Source organism: Oncorhynchus gorbuscha, linkage group LG07, assembly GCF_021184085.1.
Source record: "Oncorhynchus gorbuscha isolate QuinsamMale2020 ecotype Even-year linkage group LG07, OgorEven_v1.0, whole genome shotgun sequence".
Taxonomy (NCBI): Eukaryota; Metazoa; Chordata; class Actinopteri; order Salmoniformes; family Salmonidae; genus Oncorhynchus; species Oncorhynchus gorbuscha.
In genome coordinates, this window is record NC_060179.1 from 69,317,764 (window position 1) to 69,343,663 (window position 25,900).

Here is a 25,900-nt window from a genome sequence, read left to right on the forward strand (position 1 = left end):
ACTATTTCTCTGGTGGTTACTAGTGGTGTGTCAGGATCAACTCATGCCTGAAGCACTAACTTCAATCCTGATGTGAGAAACAACTAAATACTGGTCCCGGCTCAGAGTTAAGAGAAAACAAGTTACAGACTACCTAACGACTCCATCTTATTGAAATCCTCCAACTCCCAGTCCACCCTCTACAGCGGAGACACCTTGCCCAGTCTCACCCCTAACCCACCCCACCAACCAGGTAGGGGCAGAGCTGTGCCCAGTCTGACCATGTCTGGTCCTGCGGAAGGTAGCCTAGCAATTAGAGCGTTGTGCCGAATACCTGAGCCGTCAAGGTGAAGCATCTGTCATTGTGGCACATAACCCTAATATGCTCCAGGGGTGACGTAATACTGTGTCTGACTCTGTAAAACAACACCTTTCACTGCACCTATCCAGTGAATGTGACAATAAAACATGACAATTTCCCAGTTGCACACAACATGTAGTTCAATAACATGACAAATGAAGTGGAGCTTTTATATGTTCAAACACAGAGCAGAACAGGCTGATTGTGAGTGTCTTAAAGTGTGTTCGGACCTGAGAGCTCTGCGCTTCACCCTTCAGCCTCAGTCACTATGTAACGCTCTGATTTAGAGCTTTCTGATTAGAAGGGAGGGTGAGGGGGAGATGGAGAGAGAGCGTGCCATGATTGCTGGGATTTTTCTTATGTAAAGAGATCCGTCACAAGGTTGTTTGTTTTTATTCTCCCTCTCCAGAACGGGAAAAATGTCTCAGCTAATGACGACCTTAGAAAAGAACACTCTCTCCTGCTGAGGATTGACAGCTTCTTGGCTTCTTGGTAAAGGGTGTTCATGCATGTGTGTCTGTGTGTGTGTACTACTGTACATGAGTGCATGTGTGTGTGCATGAACTGCACACTCTAGAAAAATGCTGGGTTGTTTGGTTGACCCAACTGCTGGGTTGCAGGCGTTGGGTAACTTAGTTGGGTTGTTTTCTTTAAAGGGTTATTCGTGCTGGGTTATTGAGATATGACCCAGTGGGTCAGATCAATAGACTGAAGGCTTAGGCTAGTAGGCGCGTGGCTAGTTCTCTTTACTCACCCACGAGAGTAAATATAATTTCTGTTAATCTGATGTATAGTTATCACGTTAAGGTCGAACATTGAAATTTTTGTTGTAGCTTCAATGATGCTTACAGAAGTGTATGAATTATAAAAGCCTATGTAAATCCCAGTGTTGGGATACAATAAGGTGGTATATTTAAGCAATAAGGCACGAGGGGTTGTGGTATATTGCCAATATATCGCAGCTAAGGGCTGTTCTTATGCATTAGCCATGGTATATTGGCCATATACCACAAACCCCCGATGTGCCTTATTGCTATTTTTATTTGATTGTTTACCTTTATTTAACTAGGCAAGTCAGTTAAGAACAAATCAAACCCATGGTATATGTTCTCATATACCATGGCTGTTAGCCAATCAGCATTCTGGGCTGGAACCACTCAGTTTACAATGTACCTTATTAGGCAATAAGGTGGTGTAACTTATTAAAATAATCATACTTTTATAGAAGAATGTGTAAAAAATAATAAGGAAACTTTGAATTTGCAGGATGTAAACGTAAGACCACCAGTGTTCTCACGGGTGGCCAATAAGATCTAGCTGAAAGCCACGCACCTAATAAGCCACACCTCATGAAAATAACCTAACGATTACATTTAAAAAACAGCTGCTAGGTCACTCCAGCATGAGAGTAAAAAAGACCCAACTGGCAGTTAAATGAACCCATGTTTGGCTAATCCCAACAACCCAACTGGCTGGGTCAAAACAACCCAGCATGTGTTCTGTCCAATATTTACCCAGCGCTGGGTTACCAAAACAATCCAAATCAAATCGTTTTTTACTCAGCATTTTTTACAGTGCAAGTTTGTGTGAGAAAATGTCTGTACAAATGGGTTTGTGTCCAGAAGTCAGAGAAGGACTGCAGTCGGATGGAGTTCACCATCATTCTCTTCAGTATCACAGAGAGAACCTCAGCTTCCATCAGAGCAGTGAGTCAGACTTGACAGCTCAGGAAAAAAGTATTGTTCTGTAATTGAATAGTTTGCCTTGATTCATTTCATGTGAAACACATTTTTCATCATGTAATGGGACACAGCGCCTGTGGAGGGAGACTGGGGGTAATGGGAGTACTGAGTGTGTGTGTGTGTGTGTGTGTGTGTGTGTGTGTGTGTGTGTGTGTGTGTGTGTGTGTGTGTGTGTGTGTGTGTGTGTGTGTGTGTGTGTGTGTGTGTGTGTGTGTGTGTGTGTGTGTGTGTGTGTGCGCGTGTGTGCGTGTGTGCGTGTGTGCGTGTGTGCGCGTGTGTGCGTGTGCGCGTGTCAGTGTGTGCATGCACTTAATCTATGAATGAGAATGAGTAGGAGCAGGTGAGAGGTTGAGTGATTGTCCTGTGTGTGTACAGTATGTGCGTGTCTGTCCTCATGTGGATGTGTATGGGTGACTATGTTACAGACTTTAATTACATCAGTTTGTGTCTCTCATGAGTCATGTTTTACAGTTAATGAAGGTGTGTGTGTGTGTGTGTGTGTGTGTGTGTGTGTGTGTGTGTGTGTGTGTGTGTGTGTGTGTGTGTGTGTGTGTGTGTGTGTGTGTGTGTGTGTGTGTGTGTGTGTGTGTGTGTGTGTGTGTGTGTGTGTGTGTGTGTGTGTGTGTGTGTGTGTGTGCGCATGTGTGTGTGTGTGTGCGCATGTGTGTGTATTCCTCTGGCCAGTGAGTGTGTCTCAGTGAGCAGGGTCAGCCTGCTGTACTGGGCTTAAGGATAAACATTCTTGAGCTGTGTCCAGGGCCACACACAATACGCTCTGTACCGAAATTATAATGATTTCCTGCTGCTATCAGCGTCACAAAGCTGCCTAGTTTTTAATGGGAAAGAACTGTGTGGTAATCTCCTACTGTAATTACTTAAACTGTGGTGCAAAATAATTGAACACCAATTCTCAAAGAAATGAAAGTTCAATCTGACTCTCTTTTTTTGCTGTACTATACTGATGGGTATATTAATGTTCATGTCTTGAGAAACTGCTTGTCAGAACATGCTATGAAATGAAACCATTGATGCCCAGACCAACCTCAACATGTACCTTCCCTTTGTAAATGTTATGAACATATCCTGTGAATAGAGCTGAAGGAAATCATGATTGGGTTGTTCAATACACCCCCCCCCCCTCACACACACACACACACACACACACACACACACACACACACACACACACACACACACACACACACACACACACACACACACACACACACACACACACACACACACACACACACACACACACACACACACACACACACACACACACACACACACACACAGATTGTTTTGGGTCTTGGCGGTAATCTGGCCATCGGGGCTTTTCTCTGTGTCGGCGCTGGGAAGCCAGTATCTGTACCTTTTTTAATTAGAAGAAGGAAATGTTTATTCACATTTGATTGGGTGGGACTTGGTCTGACTCGGACACATTTAAACAAACTATTTCAGCATCCTGTTTAAATGAGCTTTCAGAATGTGAAAAAATGCTGAGGTGGACTGCTGGAAATGTAAGGCTTCAGCTGAGAAAAATTGTTAGAATAACTGTTCAGAGAGTTTTTATAGCTTTGATAAAATACTGAAAGCACCACGAGTCAACTAAATTGCTAAATTTCTCAATGTCCTGAAAAAAAAGAACACTCATTTACTGGACAGAACATACGTTTGCAGCACAGCATTTACTAGAAGGAGAATAGGACACAGAAATTTGTCTTCTGCTCTATCCAACACTCCGATGAACACACACATACACACATTAGGTTGGAGACGAGCAGAGGACAGCTATAGTGCAGCACCCATAAGCAGTTTACACTGTAACAATGCTTTACCACATGTAGTCTTCTCCTCATCTCCTACTGAATGTAGTATTAACAACCAAGTGAAGGCAGTCTACCATTCCCCTAGCAGTTTGAGAGGGTAGTCTACCATTCCCCTAGCAGTGTGAGAGGGCAGTCTACCATTCCCCTAGCAGTGTGAGAGGGTAGTCTACCATTGCCCTAGCAGTGTGAGAGGGTAGCCTACCATTCCCCTAGCAGTGTGAGAGGGCAGTCTACCATTCCCCTAGCAGTGTGAGAGGGTAGCCTACCATTCCCCTAGCAGTGTGAGAGGGTAGTCTACCATTCCCCTAGCAGTGTGAGAGGGCAGTCTACCATTCCCCTAGCAGTGTGAGAGGGTAGCCTACCATTCCCCTAGCAGTGTGAGAGGGCAGTCTACCATTCCCCTAGCAGTGTGAGAGGGCAGTCTACCATTGCCCTAACAGTGTGAGAGGGTAGTCTACCATTGCCCTAACAGTGTGAGAGGGTAGTCTACCATTGCCCTAACAGTGTGAGAGGGTAGTCTACCATTGCCCTAACAGTGTGAGAGGGTAGTCTACCATTGCCCTAACAGTGTGAGAGGGTAGTCTACCATTGCCCTAACAGTGTGAGAGGGTAGTCTACCATTGCCCTAACAGTGTGAGAGGGTAGTCTACCATTGCCCTAACAGTGTGAGAGGGTAGTCTACCATTGCCCTAACAGTGTGAGAGGGTAGTCTACCATTGCCCTAACAGTGTGAGAGGGTAGTCTACCATTGCCCTAACAGTGTGAGAGGGTAGTCTACCATTGCCCTAACAGTTGAGAGGGTAGTCTACCATTGCCCTAACAGTGTGAGAGGGTAGTCTACCATTGCCCTAACAGTGTGAGAGGGTAGTCTACCATTGCCCTAACAGTGTGAGAGGGTAGTCTACCATTGCCCTAACAGTGTGAGAGGGTAGTCTACCATTGCCCTAACAGTGTGAGAGGGTAGTCTACCATTGCCCTAACAGTGTGAGAGGGTAGTCTACCATTGCCCTAACAGTGTGAGAGGGTAGTCTACCATTGCCCTAACAGTGTGACTACCATTGCCCTAACAGTGTGAGAGGGTAGGGTAGTCTACCATTGCCCTAACAGTGTGAGAGGATAGTCTACCATTGCCCTAACAGTGAGAGGGTAGTCTACCATTGCCCTAGCAGTGTGAGAGGGTAGTCTACCATTGCCCTATTGCTACCATTGCCCTAACAGTGTGAGAGGGTAGTCTACCATTGCCCTAGCAGTGTGAGAGGGTAGTCTACCATTGCCCTAACAGTGTGAGAGGGTAGTCTACCATTGCCCTAGCAGTGTGAGAGGGTAGTCTACCATTGCCCTAGCAGTGTGAGAGGATAGTCTACCATTCCCCTAGCAGTTTGAGAGGGTAGTCTACCATTCCCCTAGCAGTGTGAGAGGGTAGACTACCATTCCCCTAGCAGTTTGAGAGGGTAGTCTACCATTCCCCTAGCAGTTTGAGAGGGTAGTCTACCATTCCCCTAGCAGTGTGAGAGGGTAGCCTACCATTCCCCTAGCAGTTTGAGAGGGTAGTCTACCATTCCCCTAGCAGTGTGAGAGGGCAGTCTACCATTGCCCTAACAGTGTGAGAGGGTAGTCTACCATTGCCCTAACAGTGTGAGAGGGTAGTCTACCATTGCCCTAACAGTGTGAGAGGGTAGTCTACCATTGCCCTAGCAGTGTGAGAGGGTAGTCTACCATTGCCCTAGCAGTGTGAGAGGATAGTCTACCATTCCCCTAGCAGTTTGAGAGGGTAGTCTACCATTCCCCTAGCAGTGTGAGAGGGTAGACTACCATTCCCCTAGCAGTTTGAGAGGGTAGTCTACCATTCCCCTAGCAGTTTGAGAGGGTAGTCTACCATTCCCCTAGCAGTGTGAGAGGATAGCCTACCATTCCCCTAGCGGTGTGAGAGGGTAGCCTACCATTCCCCTAGCAGTTTGAGAGGGTAGCCTACCATTCCCCTAGCGGTGTGAGAGGGTAGCCTACCATTCCCCTAGCGGTGTGAGAGGGTAGCCTACCATTCCCCTAGCAGTTTGAGAGGGTAGCCTACCATTCCCCTAGCAGTGTGAGAGGGTAGTGTACCATTTGCATTGCTTGCTCTTTAGGGTTTTGGGCGTGTCTCTCAAACACTGTGTGACAAATGCTGATGTATGAAAGGGCTGAAGTTTGAGAACCAGCTCATCATATCCTATACTATAATCCATGCTCATATATACATATTATATTACCTTTAATGACCTTCAGTAAATAACCAGACTGAGACTCCTCAATCAGCAAGTACTAGACCTGCTCCTACACAGAGTGCAGTACTACAGTACTGTAGGTAGGGTGTCAGTAATACAGTACTGTAGGTGTTGTGTCAGTAATACAGTACTGTATGTGGGGTGTCAGTAATACAGAACTGTAGGTGGGGTGTCAGTAATACAGAACTGTAGGTGGGGTGTCAGTAATACAGTACTGTAGGTGGGGTGTCAGTAATACAGTACTGTAGGTGGGGTGTCAGTAATACAGTACTGTAGGTGGGGTGTCAGTAATACAGGTCTGTAGGTGGAGTGTCAGTAATACAGTACTGTAGGTAGTGTCAGTAATACAGTACTGTAGGTGGGGTGTCAGTAATACAGTACTGTAGGTGGGGTGTCAGTAATACAGTACTGTAGGTAGGGTGTCAGTAATACAGTACTGTAGGTGGGGTGTCAGTAATACAGTACTGTAGGTGGGGTGTCAGTAATACAGGTCTGTAGGTGGGGTGTCAACATTTGGAGAAATCCTCCTTATGCCTTAATACTACCTAGGACCATCTGTAAATTCCCAGTAGTGGAAGACGAGTATCTAATGAAGATATTTTTCTCGATTGCTGGGTTAAGCACCATTGTAATAGGAATGATGGAATATGTGTCATTGGTTCTTATAGCTTCGTGACCCATGTGGCGTTAAACAATGGTTCGGATGGGGCCACTCCTTTCTTATATAGAGGGCTTTTTATATACCCACCACCCGCCCTCCTCAATCTGATTTCCTATATGGGGAGCTGGAATTCAGGAAGGGGACCGTTGTTCCCAGAGAGACAGCTCTCTGTGCCTGGAGAAACCGTTGTTCCCAGAGAGACAGCTCTCTGTGCCTGGAGAATAGGGGCTGTGGGTCGGGTGGGGATGGCTGGGGGGCTTAGCCTTAGAGGCAGGTATTGATTGCTGACCATAAGGATCACAGTTATTTGTAAAGGTGGAAGTGTGGAGGGTTTAATGCAGGGTTAAGTTTTGCTTAATATACTCTAATGCAGATCGGCAATACTGGTTCTACTCAGAGGGTCACACTGTCGAACTACAGTTCAATCTTTATTGAGCTGAATTGACTAGCTACATGATATTTGTAACAGTCTACTTCCACAATGCGATCTGATCATTAACTCTTTATTCTTTGCGACACATAGTAAAACTATTATCTGGTCTTTGTAGTGGTTGTTTTAATCATGGGTGAAAAAGATGTAACCCTTCTTCTTGTCTTACTGTCTTTCTCTCTGTCTCTCCTCCTCTCCCTCCTTCTCCAGGACCGTCTGTTCTTTGTGATGGAGTACGTGAACGGAGGAGACCTTATGTTCCAGATCCAGCGTTCCAGGAAGTTTGACGAGGCGCGCTCTCGCTTCTATGCCGCCGAGGTCACGTCTGCCCTCATGTTCCTTCACCAACATGGAGTAATCTACAGGTAACACACACCCAAATACACACAGGCACGTACGCATGCATGCTCACATACACACAAACACATATACACACATACACACCCCTATACACACACACATGCACACACATATACACACACTGTTAGTGGTAGCACCTAATAACATTGTATACAGAAAGACTTAACCCGACTCTAAGGCTCTACACGTCACCATGTCATACTAGCCTGGTTAAGGGTTGCAACATTTTGTTAACATCCTGGAATTCTGGAAAACCCCTGGGGATTTTCAGAAAGTTACTGGAATTTTGCAGTTAACCCACTGTTCCCCGGTAGGCTGTCATTGTAAATAATAATTTCTTCTTAAAACTGACTTGCCTAATTAAATAAAGTTTAAATAAAATAAAAACACACATTTTGCTACCCTCGTCTAGTTACAGATCAGTTTATGATTTTTTTGCTCCCTTTATTGTAATTGTTTTGCCAAACATGACAGACTGATCTGGGGCCAGGCTTATAATGATAGACCTACAGTATACCATAACGCTATCCTGTTATTTCAACATTCCAATTCCAATGTTACCCGAATTCTATTATGTCAAATTATATTCAACCCAGTTGAACTCAACTTGACTCATTTGCCTCACTAATACAGTAATTGTTCAATGATGACTATTCTGTTATGGGCTGAAATCCAGGTACAGTAGCCCAGTATGTCCCTAACCCAAGGACTGTGGGGGGGGGGAGAATATCTGTGGTAAGACTGGGCCAACACTACCTCACTCTCTCCTCTGCCAATCAACATCCTTCCCAGAAGTAACTATTTTCTACCGGTGACAGTCACAGCATCATTGTCAACCAATAACAACACAGACAGACTATCAGAATGCATCACCATGACAAATCATAACATCATTGTAACAAGACAGTAGATTCAATCCAAATTTATTCCCACTTTCCCTCCCAAATAATAATAAAGATGTACAGTCCAGATTTCGGTCTCACGCTAACTTTGAGTGAAGAGAATCTGACTTTGGATCAGGGGCCTTATGTATCAATCATCTCAGAGTAGGACTACTGATCTAACATCAGATCCCCTCGTCCTTGAAATCTTATTCATTGGGATCTTAAATGTAGAACTGATCATAAACCGACACTTCTCTGAGATGCTTGATACAGGACTTAGGGAGTCCAAAGCAGACTGAACTTTCAACTGAACTGGGTCAAAGTTCTAACGGGTTTATGTTGTGTTGTGTGTTGTTCGGGGCCATGAAGCCTGTGTTTATACCAGGTTGTTTACTGCCAGTGCTGATTTATCCTGTTTCTGGCGCTCTGTTTATCCTCTCATCTCACTGTCGTTTACCACACACAAACCCAGACTCCCTCTGGGCTGCACAACTATGTTGCCCCTGTGGACAGTAGTTCTCTTCTGGCAGCTATCAACTATGTTTCCCCTGTAGACAGTAGTTCTCTTCTGGCAGCTGTCAACTATGTTGCCCCTGTGGACAGTAGTTCTCTTCTGGCAGCTATCAACTATGTTTCCCCTGTAGACAGTAGTTCTCTTCTGGTAGCTATCAACTATGTTGCCCCTGTAGACAGTAGTTCTCTTCTGGTAGCTATCAACTATGTTGCCCCTGTAGACAGTAGTTCTCTTCTGGCAGCTATCAACTATGTTTCCCCTGTAGACAGTAGTTCTCTTCTGGCAGCTATAATCTATGTTGCCCCTGTGGACAGTAGTTCTATTCTGGTAGCTATCAACCATGTTGCCCCTGTGGACAGTAGTTCTCTTCTGGCAGCTATCAACTATGTTGCCCCTGTGGACAGTAGTTCTCTTCTGGTAGCTATCAACTATGTTTCCCCTGTGGACAGTAGTTCTCTTCTGGTAGCTATCAACTATGTTTCCCCTGTGGACAGTAGTTCTCTTCTGGTAGCTATCAACTATGTTGCCCCTGTGGACAGTAGTTCTCTTCTGGTAGCTATCAACTATGTTTCCCCTGTGGACAGTAGTTCTCTTCTGGTAGCTATCAACTATGTTTCCCCTGTAAACAGTAGTTCTCTTCTGGTAGCTATCAACTATGTTGCCCCTGTGGACAGTAGTTCTCTTCTGACAGCTATAATCTATGTTGCCCCTGTGGACAGTAGTTCTCTTCTGGCAGCTATCAACTATGTTTCCCCTGTAGACAGTAGTTCTCTTCTGGTAGCTATCAACTATGTTTCCCCTGTAGACAGTAGTTCTCTTCTGGCAGCTATCAACTATGTTTCCCCTGTAGACAGTAGTTCTCTTCTGGCAGCTATCAACTATGTTGCCCCTGTGGTCAGTAGTTCTCTTCTGGCAGCTATCAACTATGTTTCCCCTGTAGACAGTAGTTCTCTTCTGGTAGCTATCAACTATGTTTCCCCTGTGGACAGTAGTTCTCTTCTGGCAGCTATCAACTATGTTGCCCCTGTGGTCAGTAGTTCTCTTCTGGTAGCTATCAGTCTCCAACGCTTTGAGTAGACCCAACTCTAAACAGCCACCACCTACAGTACATGGGCTTTCTAGGAGTTTCTGTGCCCAGTGTTCTTGGTGCCCATCTTGACCTGAGGACCCTTCAACCACCCGTGGTTGGGAGTTGGGAGTTTGAAACCCACCCAGTCTGTTTTCACCTCCACCACCATGACCTCCTAACAGGAAAAGTCCCATTTAAAGCTTAATTCTGTATTGAATTAAGGCTTCGTCAACACCTCTCTTCCTGGACTTAGTCATTCTAAAGGAAACAGCCAGGCTAAAATGGAATACAGAGGAAAATATAGTCACCCCCCCACTCACTCACCCACTCACTCACTCACTCACTCACTCACTCACTCACTCACTCACTCACTAACAAACTCACTCACTCACTCACCCACTCTCTCACTCACTTACTCACTCACTCACCCACTCACTAACTAACAAACTCACTCAGTAACTCACTCACTTACTCGCCCAGTCACTAGGTATTTGTCAGTATACTGGCCCTCTCTGATTCAGACAATTAGCACTCAGAGGGCAATCTACAGTCTTCTGTTTAGTCTGTAACTCCAGGGGTCATGATTTAGTATCCTCTTAGAGTTAACAACAATTTAAAATATATATTTGATCAATTAAATAAAAATCAACATATCAGCCAGGGTTGGAAAGGCACAGAAGGGTGTTAGCGCACATCACCTGTGAGTGTGAGACGAGTGGGGCATTGCTCAAGGAGAGAGAGACAAGTAGCCTTTAAAATATGATAGAGAACAGACTAGCCAATTCAAAACATACTTGGTAGCCAATTCAAAACATACCTTGTACTCTAGATAACTGTTTAGCTATTGTTAGCATGTATTTATATTTTTGTCATGTCCTAGCGGACTCAACTCAAGTCGAGTTTAGTCTGCTAGTCATTTCCCGAAAAGCTTTCCACTGACACTAGCAAATAAGGCCATACAAAGTTGATTCACTTTCTTGAACGATTCATATGATTAATTTAGACAATTTTTTTTGACAAAATGAACAATTCACTTCGCCATGAAACGGCTAGCTTAGTTAGCGGTGGTGCGCACTAAATAGCGTTTCAATCGGTGACGTCACTTGCTCTGAGACCTTGAAGTAGTAGTTCCCCTTGCTCTGCAAGGGTTGTGGCTTTTGTGGAGCGATGGGTAACGATGCTTCAAGGGGTGACTGTTGTTGATGTGTGCAGAGGGTCCCTGGTTCGCGCCCGGGTATGGGCGAGGGGACGGTCTAAAGTTATACTGTTACAAAGGCATGAAACGTATTTGGTTGTAATGTTGCATTGTTTATACATCAAGGCTGGTCAATCATTTTCCAGGAGAGCCAGTGGGTGTGCAGGCCGTTATTCCAGTCCCCCTCTAACAAACCACATTTTACAATGAGCTGCTTAACCGGACCTTAATAAGCTGTCTCTGATGTGTTTGAGCAGGGCTTGATGAAAAGTCTGCACACCCAGTAGCTCTCCAGACTGAGGGTTGACCCCATGCACTGGCATACCGGACACTCTCCGCAGCCCCCACAAGGTGGGGGGGGGGGGGGGGGGGCACAAGCTCTGGGGGCCCATGCGCCAGTCTTCGATGCCTAAACATTTTTTATGTAATAAATAATCTTGACAGTAACCCTTAAAAAGTCATTTTTCATTTCCATATGTACTAGGAAGCAAGTTGTTTGTTTCTTGGGCTTCAGGAATGTGTCTGAAAAAGTGCCCCAAGTCTTGGAAAATCAAAAATTGAGCTGGTTTTTACAAGGGGAATATCGGCAAACAAATGCCGTGGTCAAGACTACGACGGTGCCAGTGCAATGAGTGGAGGTTACTCAGATGTTCAAAAGTGCATATCAGACCAAGAACCTAAAGTGTCTTAGGTAGTTCTTGATAAGTTTTAGTTTAGAAAACCATCTCTTCGCAGAAGAGACAGTTACAGGGATGCTAAAAACAGCTTAGTTACCATAGCAACATCAGGGAAACTGGGCAGAAGGGAGTGGTGATTCAAATACAGCAGTTCTGCAACATCTTTAATTGAGCCTCTCATTCTCCTTCATTTCCTATAGGAAGCTCTGAAGACAGGTCAGATACTGGACAGCTAATAAATGAGCAGATGCAAACAGTTTATCATATTTAGCGGACAACAGTTCTGGAGAGCTTGAGCAAATAAAGCCGTTTTTGATTTTGATTCATATTGGTGAACCGGCGTTTGAGTTGTGTGGTTGCAGTATTAACTGCCCCTTATCTCTGGAAGATCTTGGCATTCATCATTCAAGACTAAGTTTAAATTGTGTGCAGCGCAATGGACATATAATGCACAATGTCTTAGGACAGACTGCCTGGGTTGGCAACACTCACTATAGAAAACTGTCGGGACCACAACCTGGACCTACAGGCCAGGGGAGCCTCTCATGTTGGATTTAATTTGATTTAGGCTTAATTGAATTTACCTTGAATATTGCAGCCTATATGTGTAGGCTATTAGCCAGACAAAACCCGCTGAGTTCAACAATAAATAATGGCTGAATTTATCATCAATCCGACTACATTTTTCCTCACTGTAAGTCTATTTGATGTGTAATTTTTATTTTTAAAAGTTTATAAATAGGACCTTCACTACTGGTCAAAAGTTTTAGAACACCTACTTATTCAAGGCTTTTTATTTATTTGTACTATTTTCCACATTGTATAACACATATGGATGAAATAAACTTGTGGAATTATGTAGTAACCAAAAAAGTGTTAAACAAATCAAAATATATTTTAGATTTGACATTTTTCAAATAGCCACCCTTTGCCTTGATGACAGCTTTGCACACTCTTGGCATTCTCTCAACCAGCTTCATGAGGTAGTCACCTGGAATGCATTTCAATTAACAGGTGTGCCTTCTTAAAAGTTCATTTGTGGAATGTATTTCTTCTCAATGCGTTTGAGCCAATCAGTAGTGTTGTGACAAAGTAGGGCGGTATACAGAAGATAGCCCTATTTGGGAAAAGACCAAGTTCATATTATGGCAATAACAGCTCAAATAAGCAAAGAGAAACGACAGTCCATTATTACTTTAAGACATGAAGGTCAGTCAATACGGAACATTTCAAGAAATTTGAGTGCAGTCGCAAAAACCATCAAGCGCTATGATGAAACTGACTCTCATGACAACCACCACAAGAATGGAAGACCCAGAGTTACCTCTGCTGCAGAGGATACGGTTTATTTGAGTTACCAGCCTCAGAAATTGCAGCCAAAAAACATGCTTCACAGAGTTCAAATAACAGACACTGTGGAGGAGACTGTGAGTCAGACCTTCATAATATAATAATAATAATATATGCCATTTAGCAGACGCTTTTATCCAAAGCGACTTACAGTCATGTGTGCATACATTCTACGTATGGTCGAATTGCTGCAAAGGAACCCCTACTAAAGGACACCAATAAGAATAAGAGACTTGCTTGGCCCAAGAAACATGAGCAATGGACATTAGACTGGTGGAAATTTGTCCTTTGGCCTGGAGTCCAAATGGGAGATTTTTGATTCAAACCACTGTGTGAGACGCAGAGTAGGTGAACGGATTCGTCACGTTCTGACCATAGTTCTTTTGTGTTTTCCTTGTTTTAGTGTTGGTCAGGACTTGAGCTGGGTGGGCATTCTATGTTTTGTGTGTCTAGGTTGTTTTTCTATGTTCGGCCTCGTATGGTTCTCAATCAGAGGCAGGTGTCGTTATTTGTCTCTGATTGGGAATCATACTTAGGTAGCCTGGTTGTGTTTTTGTGGGTTTTTGTGGGTGATTGTTTCCGTGTCTATGTTTTACACCACACGGTACTGTTTTCGGTTTTCACATTTGTTGTTTTTATAAATTGAAGTGTTCAGTTTATGTGTTTTAATAAACAACCATGGACACTTATTACACCACATATTGGTCCTCCGATCCTTCTCGCCTCTCCTCTTCAGACGAAGAGGAGGAAAACCATTACAGGATTATCTCCGCATTTGTATTTCCCACCGTGAAGCATGGAGGAGGAGGTGTTATGGTGTAGGGGTGCTTTTCTGATGATTTATTTAGAATTCAAAGCACACTTAACCAGCATGGCTACCACAGCATTCTGCAGCGATACGCCATTCCATCTTGTTTGGGCTTAGTGGGACTATCATTTGTTTTTCAACATGACAATGACCCAACACACCTCCAAGCTGTGTAAGGGCTATTTTATCAAGAAGGAGAGTGATGGAGTGCTGCACCACAATCCCCTGACCTCAACCAAATTGAGATGTTTTGGGATGAGTCCAACCGCAGAGTGAAGGAAAAGCAGCCAACAAGTGCTCAGCATGTGTCCTTCAAGGCAAAGGGTGGCTATTTGAAGAATCTCAAATATAAATATATTTTGATTTGTGTAACACTTTTTTGGTTACTTCATGATTCTATATGTGTTATTTCATATTTTTGATGTCTTCACTATTATTCTAAAATGTATAAAAGAGTAAAAAATTAAGAAAAACCCTTGAATTAGTAGGTGTACTAAAACTTTTGACCGGTAGTGTAAATAGCAGCTAAATACAGTATATAGCTATAGATAGTACACTGCATAATGAAACAATCCCTAGTAAACTAGTGTTTTGAGGGTGGACTGACTGTATTATTTGGCATTAATAGACTGTTTTTACACACAACAACTTTCTATCTGGGGCTGGGAGAGAGCACAAGGATGGCTCAAGTCTTGCACGTTCAGGTAGCCTATACAGGACAGATGTATATTCTAAAAGATATATTGGTAGCTGATTAGTATTCTGTTTTATGGAAAAGGTATTTGACAATCTGCAGTGTTTAAATTTCCAACATGAATTACTGAAAAAGTAATTGCATTATCACCACCAGCCAGCAGTCTAAAAATGGCAGCATTGCGACACCTTGTACAGCTTCGTGAAATGTTAGGCTTAACCTGAGAAAATGACGACCAAATAGACCTACCAATAAACATTTATCCATTAGCTAAAGCAAAGCTGAGCCATTGCACCATAGAAAGCCTATCATCGATTTGATAGTCATGCAGCCGCATTTCAGCACCATGGACATTGATCGGTAGTTTACTTTGTGAGTGGCTGTCTGGCTGACACGTTCAGTTAAAATGTTTCGCTCCTAGCAGTGAGTCACGTGGCCTTGGCCAGCTATATAAAGCAGGCAGACATGCATTGAAGCATTCAGTTACTGTTGGATTGAACGTTAGAACGGGCAAAACGGGTGACATAAGCGACTTTATTTGTATTTTTTATTATTATTATTTTTTTACCCCCTTTTTCTCCCCAATCTCGTGGTATCCAATTGTTAATTGTTACTGTCTTGTCTCATTGCTACAACTCCCGTACGGGCTCGGGAGAGACAAAGGTCGAGAGCTGGAACCAGGCATGCCGGTTCCAGTATCTCAGAAACAGATGTCCTCCTGGGCTTATCACGATGACAGTGTCTAGGGTTTACCGAGAATGGTGCGACAAACAAAAAACATCCCGTCAGAAGCAGTCCTGTGGCCGAGAACAGCACGTTGATGAAAGGTCGAAGGAGAATGGCACATATCGTGCAAGTTAACAAGTGGGCCACACACAGGCAAATAACGGCGCAGTACAACAGTGGTGTGCAGAACGGCATCTCGGAACACACAACTCGTGCTTCCTTGTAGCGGATGGGCTATTATTGCAGCAGACGTCCACACCGGGTTCCACTGTCAGATAAAAACAAGAAGAAGCTCCATTGGGCAGGCGGTCACCAACACACAATTAAGGATTGGAAAAACACTGTCTGGTCCAACAAATCCCGGTTCCTGTTGCGTCATGCTGATGGCAAAGTCAGGATTTGGCGTAAGCAGCATGAGTCCATGGCCCCATCCTGCCTGGTGACAGTGGTAGTGGTGTAATGTTGTGCGGAATATTTTCCGGGCACACATTAGGTTGCTTGATACCAATTGAGCAACGTTTCCATTCCCTGAAGAATTCAGGCTATTCTGGAGGCAAGGGGAATCCAACCCGGTACTAGATGTACCTAACAAACTGGCCACAAACTGAGTGTACATACATAGACGCTGCCAATTGTTGGTAATGGAAATTTGTATAAAAATCATGGAAAAGTCATGAAATTCCGTCTGTCAATATGTGTAGGTAGTTACCAGGCTAAGAAGTGACCAGCCAGTGTGAATTGTGTATTGTGTAAAATCAAAAGAATAATAGTCTGGCTACAGTATGCACTGTAGGTTGAAGGTGCTCTTTCTCTCTCTCCATTTCTCCCTGTCGCTCTCTTTCTTTTGCTCTCTCTCCCTCTCTCTCCCTCTCTCTCTGGCTCTCTCTCTGTCTCTCTCTGGCTCTCTCTCTGGCTCTCTCTCTGGCTCTCTCTCCTCTCTGTTGCTCTCTCCCTCTCTCTCTGGCTCTCTCTCTGTCTCTCTCTGTCGTTCACTCTCTCTCCTTCTCTCTGTTGCTCTCTCTCCCTCTCTCTCTGGCTCTCTCTCTCTCTCTCTGTCGTTCACTCTCTCTCCTTCTCTCTGTTGCTCTTTCTCCCTCTCTCTCTCTGTCTCTCTCTGTCGTTCACTCTCTCCTTCTCTCTGTTGCTCTCTCTCCCTCTCTCTCTGTCTCTCTCTGTCGTTCACTCTCTCTCCTTATCTCTGTTGCTTACTCTCTCTCTCTCTCTGGGCTGTGCAGTGAGCTTGTGTTCAAGACAGGAAAGTGGGTGAGACTACAGTCTGGACTCATTGTCCCTGTTCCTAATCAAAGGGTTCTGGCTACGTGATTTTAGCAGCGAAGAGTATAGCCAGCCTCCTTGGTGCCTTTTTGATTCGACGTATTGTCTGAATGACTATTTATTTCAGTGTTTATTAATAATGTCAGGGAGACCAGTTCTACAAAGTATGGGAACCTTATCTAAATTATCTAGAACCTGAGGTATCAACTATTATGCTGCAAGGATTCTCTTAGAATGGCGGGGATCTATGTATTTCAGAACTACACTGTACGTTCCATGTGTGGAACCTAACCTCTTGGTTTAAACTGAGCTTTTTTGTTTAATTTCTGTTTGTAAGTTTGTTTAAAATGTATGTATTGAGAGACGCAATGATGGTGATGGGGTGAGAGAGGCACAGAGCGGGAAGAGAAATGGTGTACGTATGTATGGGTGTGTATAGGTGGGTGTGTGCGTGCGTGTATGTATGCATAGGTGTGTGTATATGCATGGGTATATGTATGTGTGTGTATGTATGTGTATATATATGCACGTAGATATGGGTAAGTGGGGGCTGTTTTTCTTTTTGTTCTGTGTGCTTTGTCTCTGTATCTCTTAATATGGGTGAAAATTGTGAAATTTCAATAAAAATACTGTTACAAAAAAAAAATAATGTCAGGGAGCAAGTTTTAGCTTGAAAGGTACACTCAGCGATGTACAAAGTAATAAACAGCAGTAGTGGGTACATTTCCGCAACAACTAAATGTATTGCCGCACAAGGCTAAACTTCGCTGTTTTGGTGCCGTAACTACCACGTTGTAGCAGCGTGAAGCGAATCCGCGCACATGCACAGATACCCTGTGTGACTGTGTGAGAGCAAAGCCTTGCATCGGGCTCATCGCAATATCTGCGGAGCTGCTTGTTGCAACGTCATAACGCTGAGTCTACCTTTAACGAAATCCACATATCAAGCATGTGATATTGTAGAGCTCTGCAAGCATCAGCTTTGTCTTCCAGAGAGTAGTCATTGAGCGTAGGATGACAATGAAGATGTCTTTATGATTTCCACTCAAGGCTATTCTGTCAGTGGATTTCGCTTTGTTCGGACTTGGCAAATCAATGAAATCAGTGAAAGCCAGGACTGACAAATGTGATGCACGCACCTTTGCGTGGGAGGTCTACAACATTTAACGTAACGCCACATACTTAACCTGAGTTGACTCAGCCTTACCTCTCTGTGACCTGTTGAGCACTTTCAACCAAGAGTACAAACAACCCTTTTGGGAATACTCTGGGAAGTAGGTACATGACTCCCTCTCACCCCCCACTTCTGAGAGAGAGAAAAGAAAACAGTGGCTAAGTTTCGTTTGAGACAGTAGCAGTTTGATCTGTTAGTGATGTGGGACGAGTCTGGACTGGCATGCAGTCGGCTGGTTGAAGCCTGTATGCCACTATAGACGGGAACGGGAGGGGAGGGGAGAGGGGAGGAGTCTATCACCAGGCTATCTGTCCGTCCTCCTCGCTCTGCACAAGCTTATGTGAGACTGGAGCCTCTATGGGCAGCATTCACAACAGAGCACAGCACAATACACACGCAATCATACACCACCAAGCCATGTATACAATCACATATTGTGTACTGTACATGCTCAGTTCACATCCACACTCATAAACCTAGAAACTAATGAACCTGGCAATAAACACGCTATGCAGACGTACAAACATAACACCTACGTGTGCGTGTGAAATGCATAGAGTACAATCAAAATAAACAGCCATGTCTAGCTACCCCAGATACCATACCATTGAAGTGTCCCACGTAATGCCTGTTCTCCATGACTTCCGTTTGACCTTTATTCAGACACCACGGACTGTCCTCATGTATACCAGTTTTCTCTCCCTCTTTCTCTGCCTTGCTCTCCCTCTCTCCCCCTTTCTCTCCCTTTCTCTCCCTCTTTCACTCCCTCTTTCTCTGCCTTGCTCTCCCTCTCTCCCCCTTTCTCTCCCTTTCTCTCCCTCTTTCACTCCCTCTTTCTCTGCCTTGCTCTCCCTCTCTCCCCCTTTCTCTCCCTCTCTCCCCCTTTCTCTCCCTTTCTCTCCCTCTTTCACTCCCTCTTTCTCTGCCTTGCTCTCCCTCTCTCCGCCTTTCTCTCCCTTTCTCTCCCACTTTCTCTCCCTCTTCCTCTCCCTCATTCACCCACCCTGTTTCCATCTTTAAGCATGTTGAACTTGAACATGCAACATGTATTGCTATATCAATAGGTGATTTTCTGACAAAAAGTATGGATCTTTTTGCACCAACTTCAATAATTATCTGAAGGAAAATAGCCCATATTCTCTATATGGACACCATTTGGTATCTGCGTGTTAGCACGAGAATTTAGGTGTAGTAATCTGGAGAAAGAATAACATGACATTATAATGCCCAGGTCTCTGATAACTCTCATTGGAATCGGGCATCTACTTAAAACTACTTAGTTAATATGGTTCAGCTGTAGTTTAGCGTGGTGTACTTTAGCGTGGTGTAGTTTAGCGTGGTGTACTTTAGCGTGGTGTAGTTTAGTGTGATGTACTTTAGGGTGGTGTAGTTTAGCGTGGTGTACTTTAGCGTGGTGTACTTTAGCGTGGTGTAGTTTAGCGTGGTGTACTTTAGCGTGGTGTAGTTTAGCATGGTGTACATTAGCGTGGTGTAGTTTAGTGGTGTAGTTTAGCATGGTGTACTTTAGCGTGGTGTAGTTTAGCGTGGTGTAGTTTAGCGTGGTGTACATTAGAGTGGTGTAGTTTAGCGTGGTGTAGTTTAGCATGGTGTACTTTAGCGTGGTGTAGTTTAGCGTGGTGTACTTTAGCGTGGGCAGACAACAATATTTCCAGATAGAAATAAATATTAAGGGCAGTTTGTTCTTCTAAGTATTTGAACCAGTGTCTGCACAGCAGGGGTCGTGTCTCATGTTCAAAGCTATTCTCATTATGTCTCTTTTTAGAACTTCTAGGAAATGTATTACTTACTATTGATCATGGGCTGGTCCATGGGTCCTAGTGAATAATTTGTGTGTATGCACGCGTAAGTTGACATTTGAGTCCTGGAGGCAGAACTGAGCAATTTCAATTTAGATTTCCCCCTGCAAATTCAAAGTGAGCTACATTGTAAAGATGTATGAAAACAAAAATGTGCTTTTTGGTCATAATTTAAGGTTAGGGTTAGCAGTGTGGTGCAGGTTAAGTTTAGGATGAATGGCTTTGTGACTGTGTCAGTTGGTAACCGCTCTGCAGAATTGCCTCCAGAACAAGTTTCATTACAAAAAAACACTAACCTGTGTGTGTGTTTCTACGCGCACATGTACGTACATGCATATGTGTGTGTGCATATGCATGAGTGTTTGTGTCTTTCAGGCTGAATGGGGAGCTCATTTGAAACGGAGGGAGGGAGGTTAACTGTCAGAGCAGAGAGGGTTGCTGTGTACGTAATGGAAAAATCACTCCACAAGATTAACATGAAACACAGGAAATGCTCTCAATTGAGCCTGATTGGTGTGTGTGTGTGTGTGTGTGTGTGTGTGTGTGTGTGTGTGTGTGTGTGTGTGTGTGTGTGTGTGTGTGTGTGTGTGTGTGTGTGTGTGTGTGTGTGTGTGTGTGTGTGTGTGTGTGTGTGTGTGTGTGTGTGTGTGTGTGTGTGTGTGTGTGTGTGTGTGTGTGTGTGTGTGTGTGTGTGTGTGTGTAATATAACATTTGTATGCCTGCCAAAATCATGAGTAAAGGTCCTGACAATGGTGACAGTAGTTCCTGTTAATTTACCATATGTACAGTTGAAGTCAGAAGTTTACATACATTTAGGTTGGAGTCATTAAAACAAGTTTTTTAACCACTCCACAAATTTCTTGTTAACAAACTAAAATTTTGGCAAGTTGGTTAGGACATCTACTTTGTGCATGACACAAGTAATTCTTCCAACAATTGTTTACAGACAGATTATTTCACTTATAATTCACTGTATCACAATTCTAGTTGGTCAGAAGTTTACGTACACTAAGTTGACTTTTAACAGCTTGGAAAATTCCAGAAAATTATGTCATGGCTTTAGAAGCTTCTGATTGGCTAATTGACATCATTTGAGTTAATTGGAGGTGTACCTGTAGATGTAGTTCATGGCCTACCTTCAAACTCAGTGCCTCTTTGCTTGACATCATGGAAAAATCAATAGAAATCAGCCAAGACCTCAGAATAAAGTGGTAGACCTCCACAAGTTTGGTTCATCCTTGGGAGCAATTTCCAAATGCCTGAAGGTACCACGTTCATCTGGACAAACAATAGTATGCAAGTATAAACACTATGGGACCACGCAGTCATCATACCGCTCAGGAAGGAGACGCATTCTGTCTCCTAGAGATGAACGTACTTTGGTGTGAAAAGTGCAAATCAATCCACGAACAACAGCAAAGGACCTTGTGAAGATGCTGGAGGAAACAGGTACAAAAGTATCTATATCCACAGTAAAACGGGTCCTATATCGACATAATCTGGAGGCCGCTCAGCAAGGAAGAAGCCACTGCTCCAAAACCTACGGTTTGCAACTGCACATGGGGACAAAGAGCGTACTTTTTGGAGAAATGTCCTCTGACCTGAGGAAACAAAAATAGAACTGTTTGGCAGCATCATTTTGTGGGGGTGCTTTGCTGCAGGAGGGACTGGTGCACTTCACAAAATAGATGGCATCATGAGGCAGGAAAATTATGTGGATATATTGAAGCAACATCTCAAGACCAGTCAGAAAGTTAAAGATTGGTCGCAAATGGGTCTACCAAATGGACAATGACCCCAAGCATACTTCCAAAGTTGTGGCAAAATGACTTAAGGACAACAAAGTCAAGGTATATGAGTGGCCATCACAAAGCCCTGACATTTCACATTCTTAAAATAAAGTGGTGTAAATGATCTAACTGACCTAAGACAGGGGATTGTTACTTGTATTAAATGTCAGGAATTGTGAAAAACTGTTGTATAAATGTATGTATTTGGCTAAGGTGTATGTAAACTTCTGACTCCAACTGTATACTCGTACAGCTGTTTTTTTTTCTGTTTTGCCAGCAATAATCTCAGTTGTTGGTTGGAAGCACACTCTGACGCAAGTTTCTTGTTGGGGTTTTAATGTCAGATTTCCTTTTCTTTTTATTCATGAGAGATGTGGCCCATGTTGGTGCATGGTATGATATGTTATCCGTTGTAACTCCCCACCAGCCAGCTTAAGACTCAAAAGCTATTTCATATTTGAGAAATGCCTTGCAGCATTGCAATTTCTGTCATGTGATTTCTCTCCAAAAGGCCTTCTCTCTAGAGCGAAATGTGCTGACTGTGCAAGGAAGTAAAGAGACATTCAAGGGCCAGAACTTTGATCAAACTACCAACATGATAGCATTGGTACCTGACTGCTTCTACCTGCAAGACTTAAAGGGTTCTGCAACTGTCCCCATATGAGAACCGTTTTTAGTTTGAGGTAGAACCCTTTTTGGTTCCATGTAGAACCCTCTGGAAACAGTTTGGCATGGTACCCAAAAGGGTTCTATCTAAAAAAACAAAAGAGTTCTATCTGGAACCAAAATGAGTTATTCAAAGGATTCTCCTATGGGGACAGCCGAATAACCCTTTTTCCTAAGAGCGCACTACTGTTAGTCGCTTTGGATGAAAGAGTCTGCTAAATGGCATATTATATATTATATTATTCAACAACAACAAACCCAGTCAAAGCAAAATCATTGGCATTGGCACTCAGGTTATCTAAGTGTAACTGTCACAGGGTATATACTCAATGAACTTCTTCAAATAACTATCATTCCATTAGCGCTCTTGAACACCTGCTGCTACACATGGAGAGAGCACTGGTACACAGTGCTGTGCAATAAAATCATTGATCATTGTCATAATCTATTGTGCAGACTACATCAAATATCTAATTTAAGACTTGCTGGGTCATTGTGTTGTATTCATTTTCCTTGCCGCAGGTAGATTCATTTTTAGAACTGAAATAATTGGAAAAGGAAATTGAAAAGAAAATTGTGTTCAAGGTTAGCTTGACCGTAAAGCTACAAGTGCCTTTGTACTAAAATGTCTATTTGAGATTATGGCTGTGTCCGAAATCTGACTTCCATACTACTTAATTAAACTTCATACTGTGTACTAAACTACATACTGTACTATTTAGAATGTACTGTTTTTAAAAAATGAATGCAGTAAGCAACACATATCAATCAGCATACTAGGCTCATCCTACTGAGAATGCCTCATCTAATGCTCACTTGCATTGATTACCTCCATTGGTTCATTTTGGTAAAGCGCGACTCTTTGTCAGACACACGTGGATCTCAAAAGACGATTATCTTCCTCAATAGTGTGCAGAAAATTCTACTAGATGAAAAGTCCAAATGAGTATGTCATCTGTCATTTAAAGCATACAGTACACATGTTTTATTTTCTTCACTATCAAACTGAATTGTTTCGCAAACACAAAATGTCTCCTAGGATAGGATAAGTAATCCCTCTCACCCCCCTCTCACCCCCCCCCCTTTAAGATTTAGATGCACTATTGTAAAGTGACTGTTCCACTGGATGTCATAAGGTGAATGCACCAATTTGTAAGTCGCTCTGGATAAGAGCGTCTGCTAAATGACTTAAATGTAAAATGTAAATGTCTATTTCAAACTCAAGTACAGGTATTCGGACATGGCCCATGTCTACTTGACATTAGGCATGTCACGTTGTATAATGATAGGAGACAGGAGCAGGAATGCAAAAATAGTTTTAAAAATGTCTCTTCCCAAAATAGCATACGTAATTTAAAAAAATGGTTTTACCTTTACTTAACTAGGCAAGTCAGTAAAGAAAACATTTCTGATTTACAATGACGGCCAACCTCAGACAACACTGGGTGCCACCCTATGGGAATCCCAAACACGTGTTGTGATACAGTCTGGATTTGAACCAGGTTGTCTGTAGTGTCACCTACTAGCTGAGATGCAGTGCCTTTGACCACTGCACCACTTGGGAGCCCATGAACATGATGGGGACGAAGCCCAAAGCAAAAACGTGCACATACAGTTGAAGTCGGAAGTTTACATACACCTTAGTCAAATGCATTTAAACTCAGTTTTTCACAATTCCTGACATTTAATCCTAGTAAAAATGCCCTGTCTTAAGTCAGTTAGGATCACCACTTTATTAGTACATCCACAGGTACACCTCCAATTGACTCTAATGATGTCAATTAGCCTATCAGAAGCTTCTAAAGCCATGACATCATTTTCGGGAATTTTCCAAGCTGTTTAAAGGCACAGTCAACTTAGTGTTTGTGAGCTTCTGACCCACTGGAATTGTGATTCAGTGAATTATAAGTGAAATAATCTGTCTGTAAACAATTGTTGGAAGAATTACTTGTGTCATGCATGAAGTAGATGTCCTAACCGACTTGCCAAAACTGTAGTTTGTTAACAAGAAATGTGTGGAGTGATTGAACAATGAGTTTTATTACTCCAACGTAAGTGTATGTAAACTTCCGACTTCAACTATATTTGGCTAAGGTGTATGTAAACTTCCGACTTCAACTGCATATAGATGTCCTAGGCTACGTCTTTCAGGTAATACATTCACTGCAGTATTAGCCCTATGCCTTATATTTAGATAATTAATGATGGAGCATGCATAATAAGCTTCTAATTTATACCCTCTGTCTCTTGCGCAATACCCACTCACCTGTGCTCCTCTGGCCTCTCCTTAAAAACCACTCCTTAGCTCTTGGAGTACCATTTTTTTTTTGCATTTCTTATACCAGTAGACTATTCGAAGAGGGGTGAAAGCTCTTGTTTGCTGAATGTTAAATATAGCGGCCAGTAGAACTCACAGGTAGTTTGAAAGAAGAGCGAACGCACAATGACAGTAGGCTATAGCAGTTATTTATTCCGACCCATAAACATTCAATCTTCATGAAGAGAGGAGAAAGCCTTCTGCATTTATTTCTAGTCGTATATTATTCAATGATGTCATTAGAATTATGAAAATAAGGACAATGAAACGTATTTAATTTAACTGTTGAAAGCGAGGAATGAATGAAGCGACAATAAAGAGAGAAATAGGAAGTAGGCTAATAACAGCAGGGGAAATATTATGAAAGGTGTACAGTATAGGCGTCGGCCTACTAATTATACAAATAGGCCCTATTATATTTCAAAATTCAAATCTAATTCACTAGCCTATACTTGTAACTTACTGCACCAGAACCGCATGTTCTCTCCCTGCTTTATCATGGTTAGAATGATGTGTGTAATTCCAGTCCATATAATACAGTATTATATACTGAGTGTACAAAACATTATGACACCTGCTCTTTCCATTACATAGACTGACCAGGTGAATCCAGATGAAATCTATGATCCCTTATTGGTTTCACTTGTTAAATCCACTTCAATCAGTGTAGATGAAGGGGAGGGGACAAGTTACAGAAGGATTTTTAAGCCTTGAGACAATTAATACTTGGATTGTGTGTGTGCCATTCAGAAGGTTTTGAATGGGCAAGGGTAGAGGAAAGCATTGGATTCAACATGGGCTAGCATCCCTGTGGGAACGCTTTCCACACCTTGTAGAGTCTATGCCCCAATAAATTGAGCCTCTTTTGAGGGCAATAGGAGGGGGTGCAACTCAATATTAGGAATATGGTGTAAAGTACTAAGTATTTTGGGGGGGTATCTGTACTTTATTTGACTATTTATATTTTTGACTACTTTTACTTTTACTTCACAACATTCCTTAAGAAAATATTGTACTTTTTACTCCATCCATTTTCCTTGACCCCTAAGCATTTTGAATGCTTAGAGTAGGACATGGAAAAGGTCCAATTCACACACTTCTCAACAGAACATCCCTGGTCATCCCTACTGCCTCTGCTCTGGCGGACTCACTTTACACACGTGCTTCATTTGTAAATTATGTCTGAATGTTGGAGTGTGCCCCTGGCTATCCTTAAATTGAAATGGTTTGAAATGGTTTGCTAAATATAAGGAATTTTCAATTATTTATAACTTTACTTTTACTTTTGATACTTAAGTATATTTTAGCAATTTCATTT

The 25,900-nt window shown here is 42.9% G+C and overlaps 1 protein-coding gene across 1 annotated transcript in view; it reads left to right on the top strand.

Moving 5' to 3' along the window:
* LOC124040294 (protein kinase C epsilon type) overlaps positions 1 to 25,900 on the top strand; it is a 176,807-nt gene that overhangs the window by 135,329 nt on the left and 15,578 nt on the right. Inside the window, exon 11 of the mRNA XM_046357345.1 lies at positions 7,477 to 7,631. Coding sequence (XP_046213301.1) covers positions 7,477 to 7,631 — 155 coding nt within the window. The remainder of the gene's footprint in view (positions 1 to 7,476; positions 7,632 to 25,900) is intronic.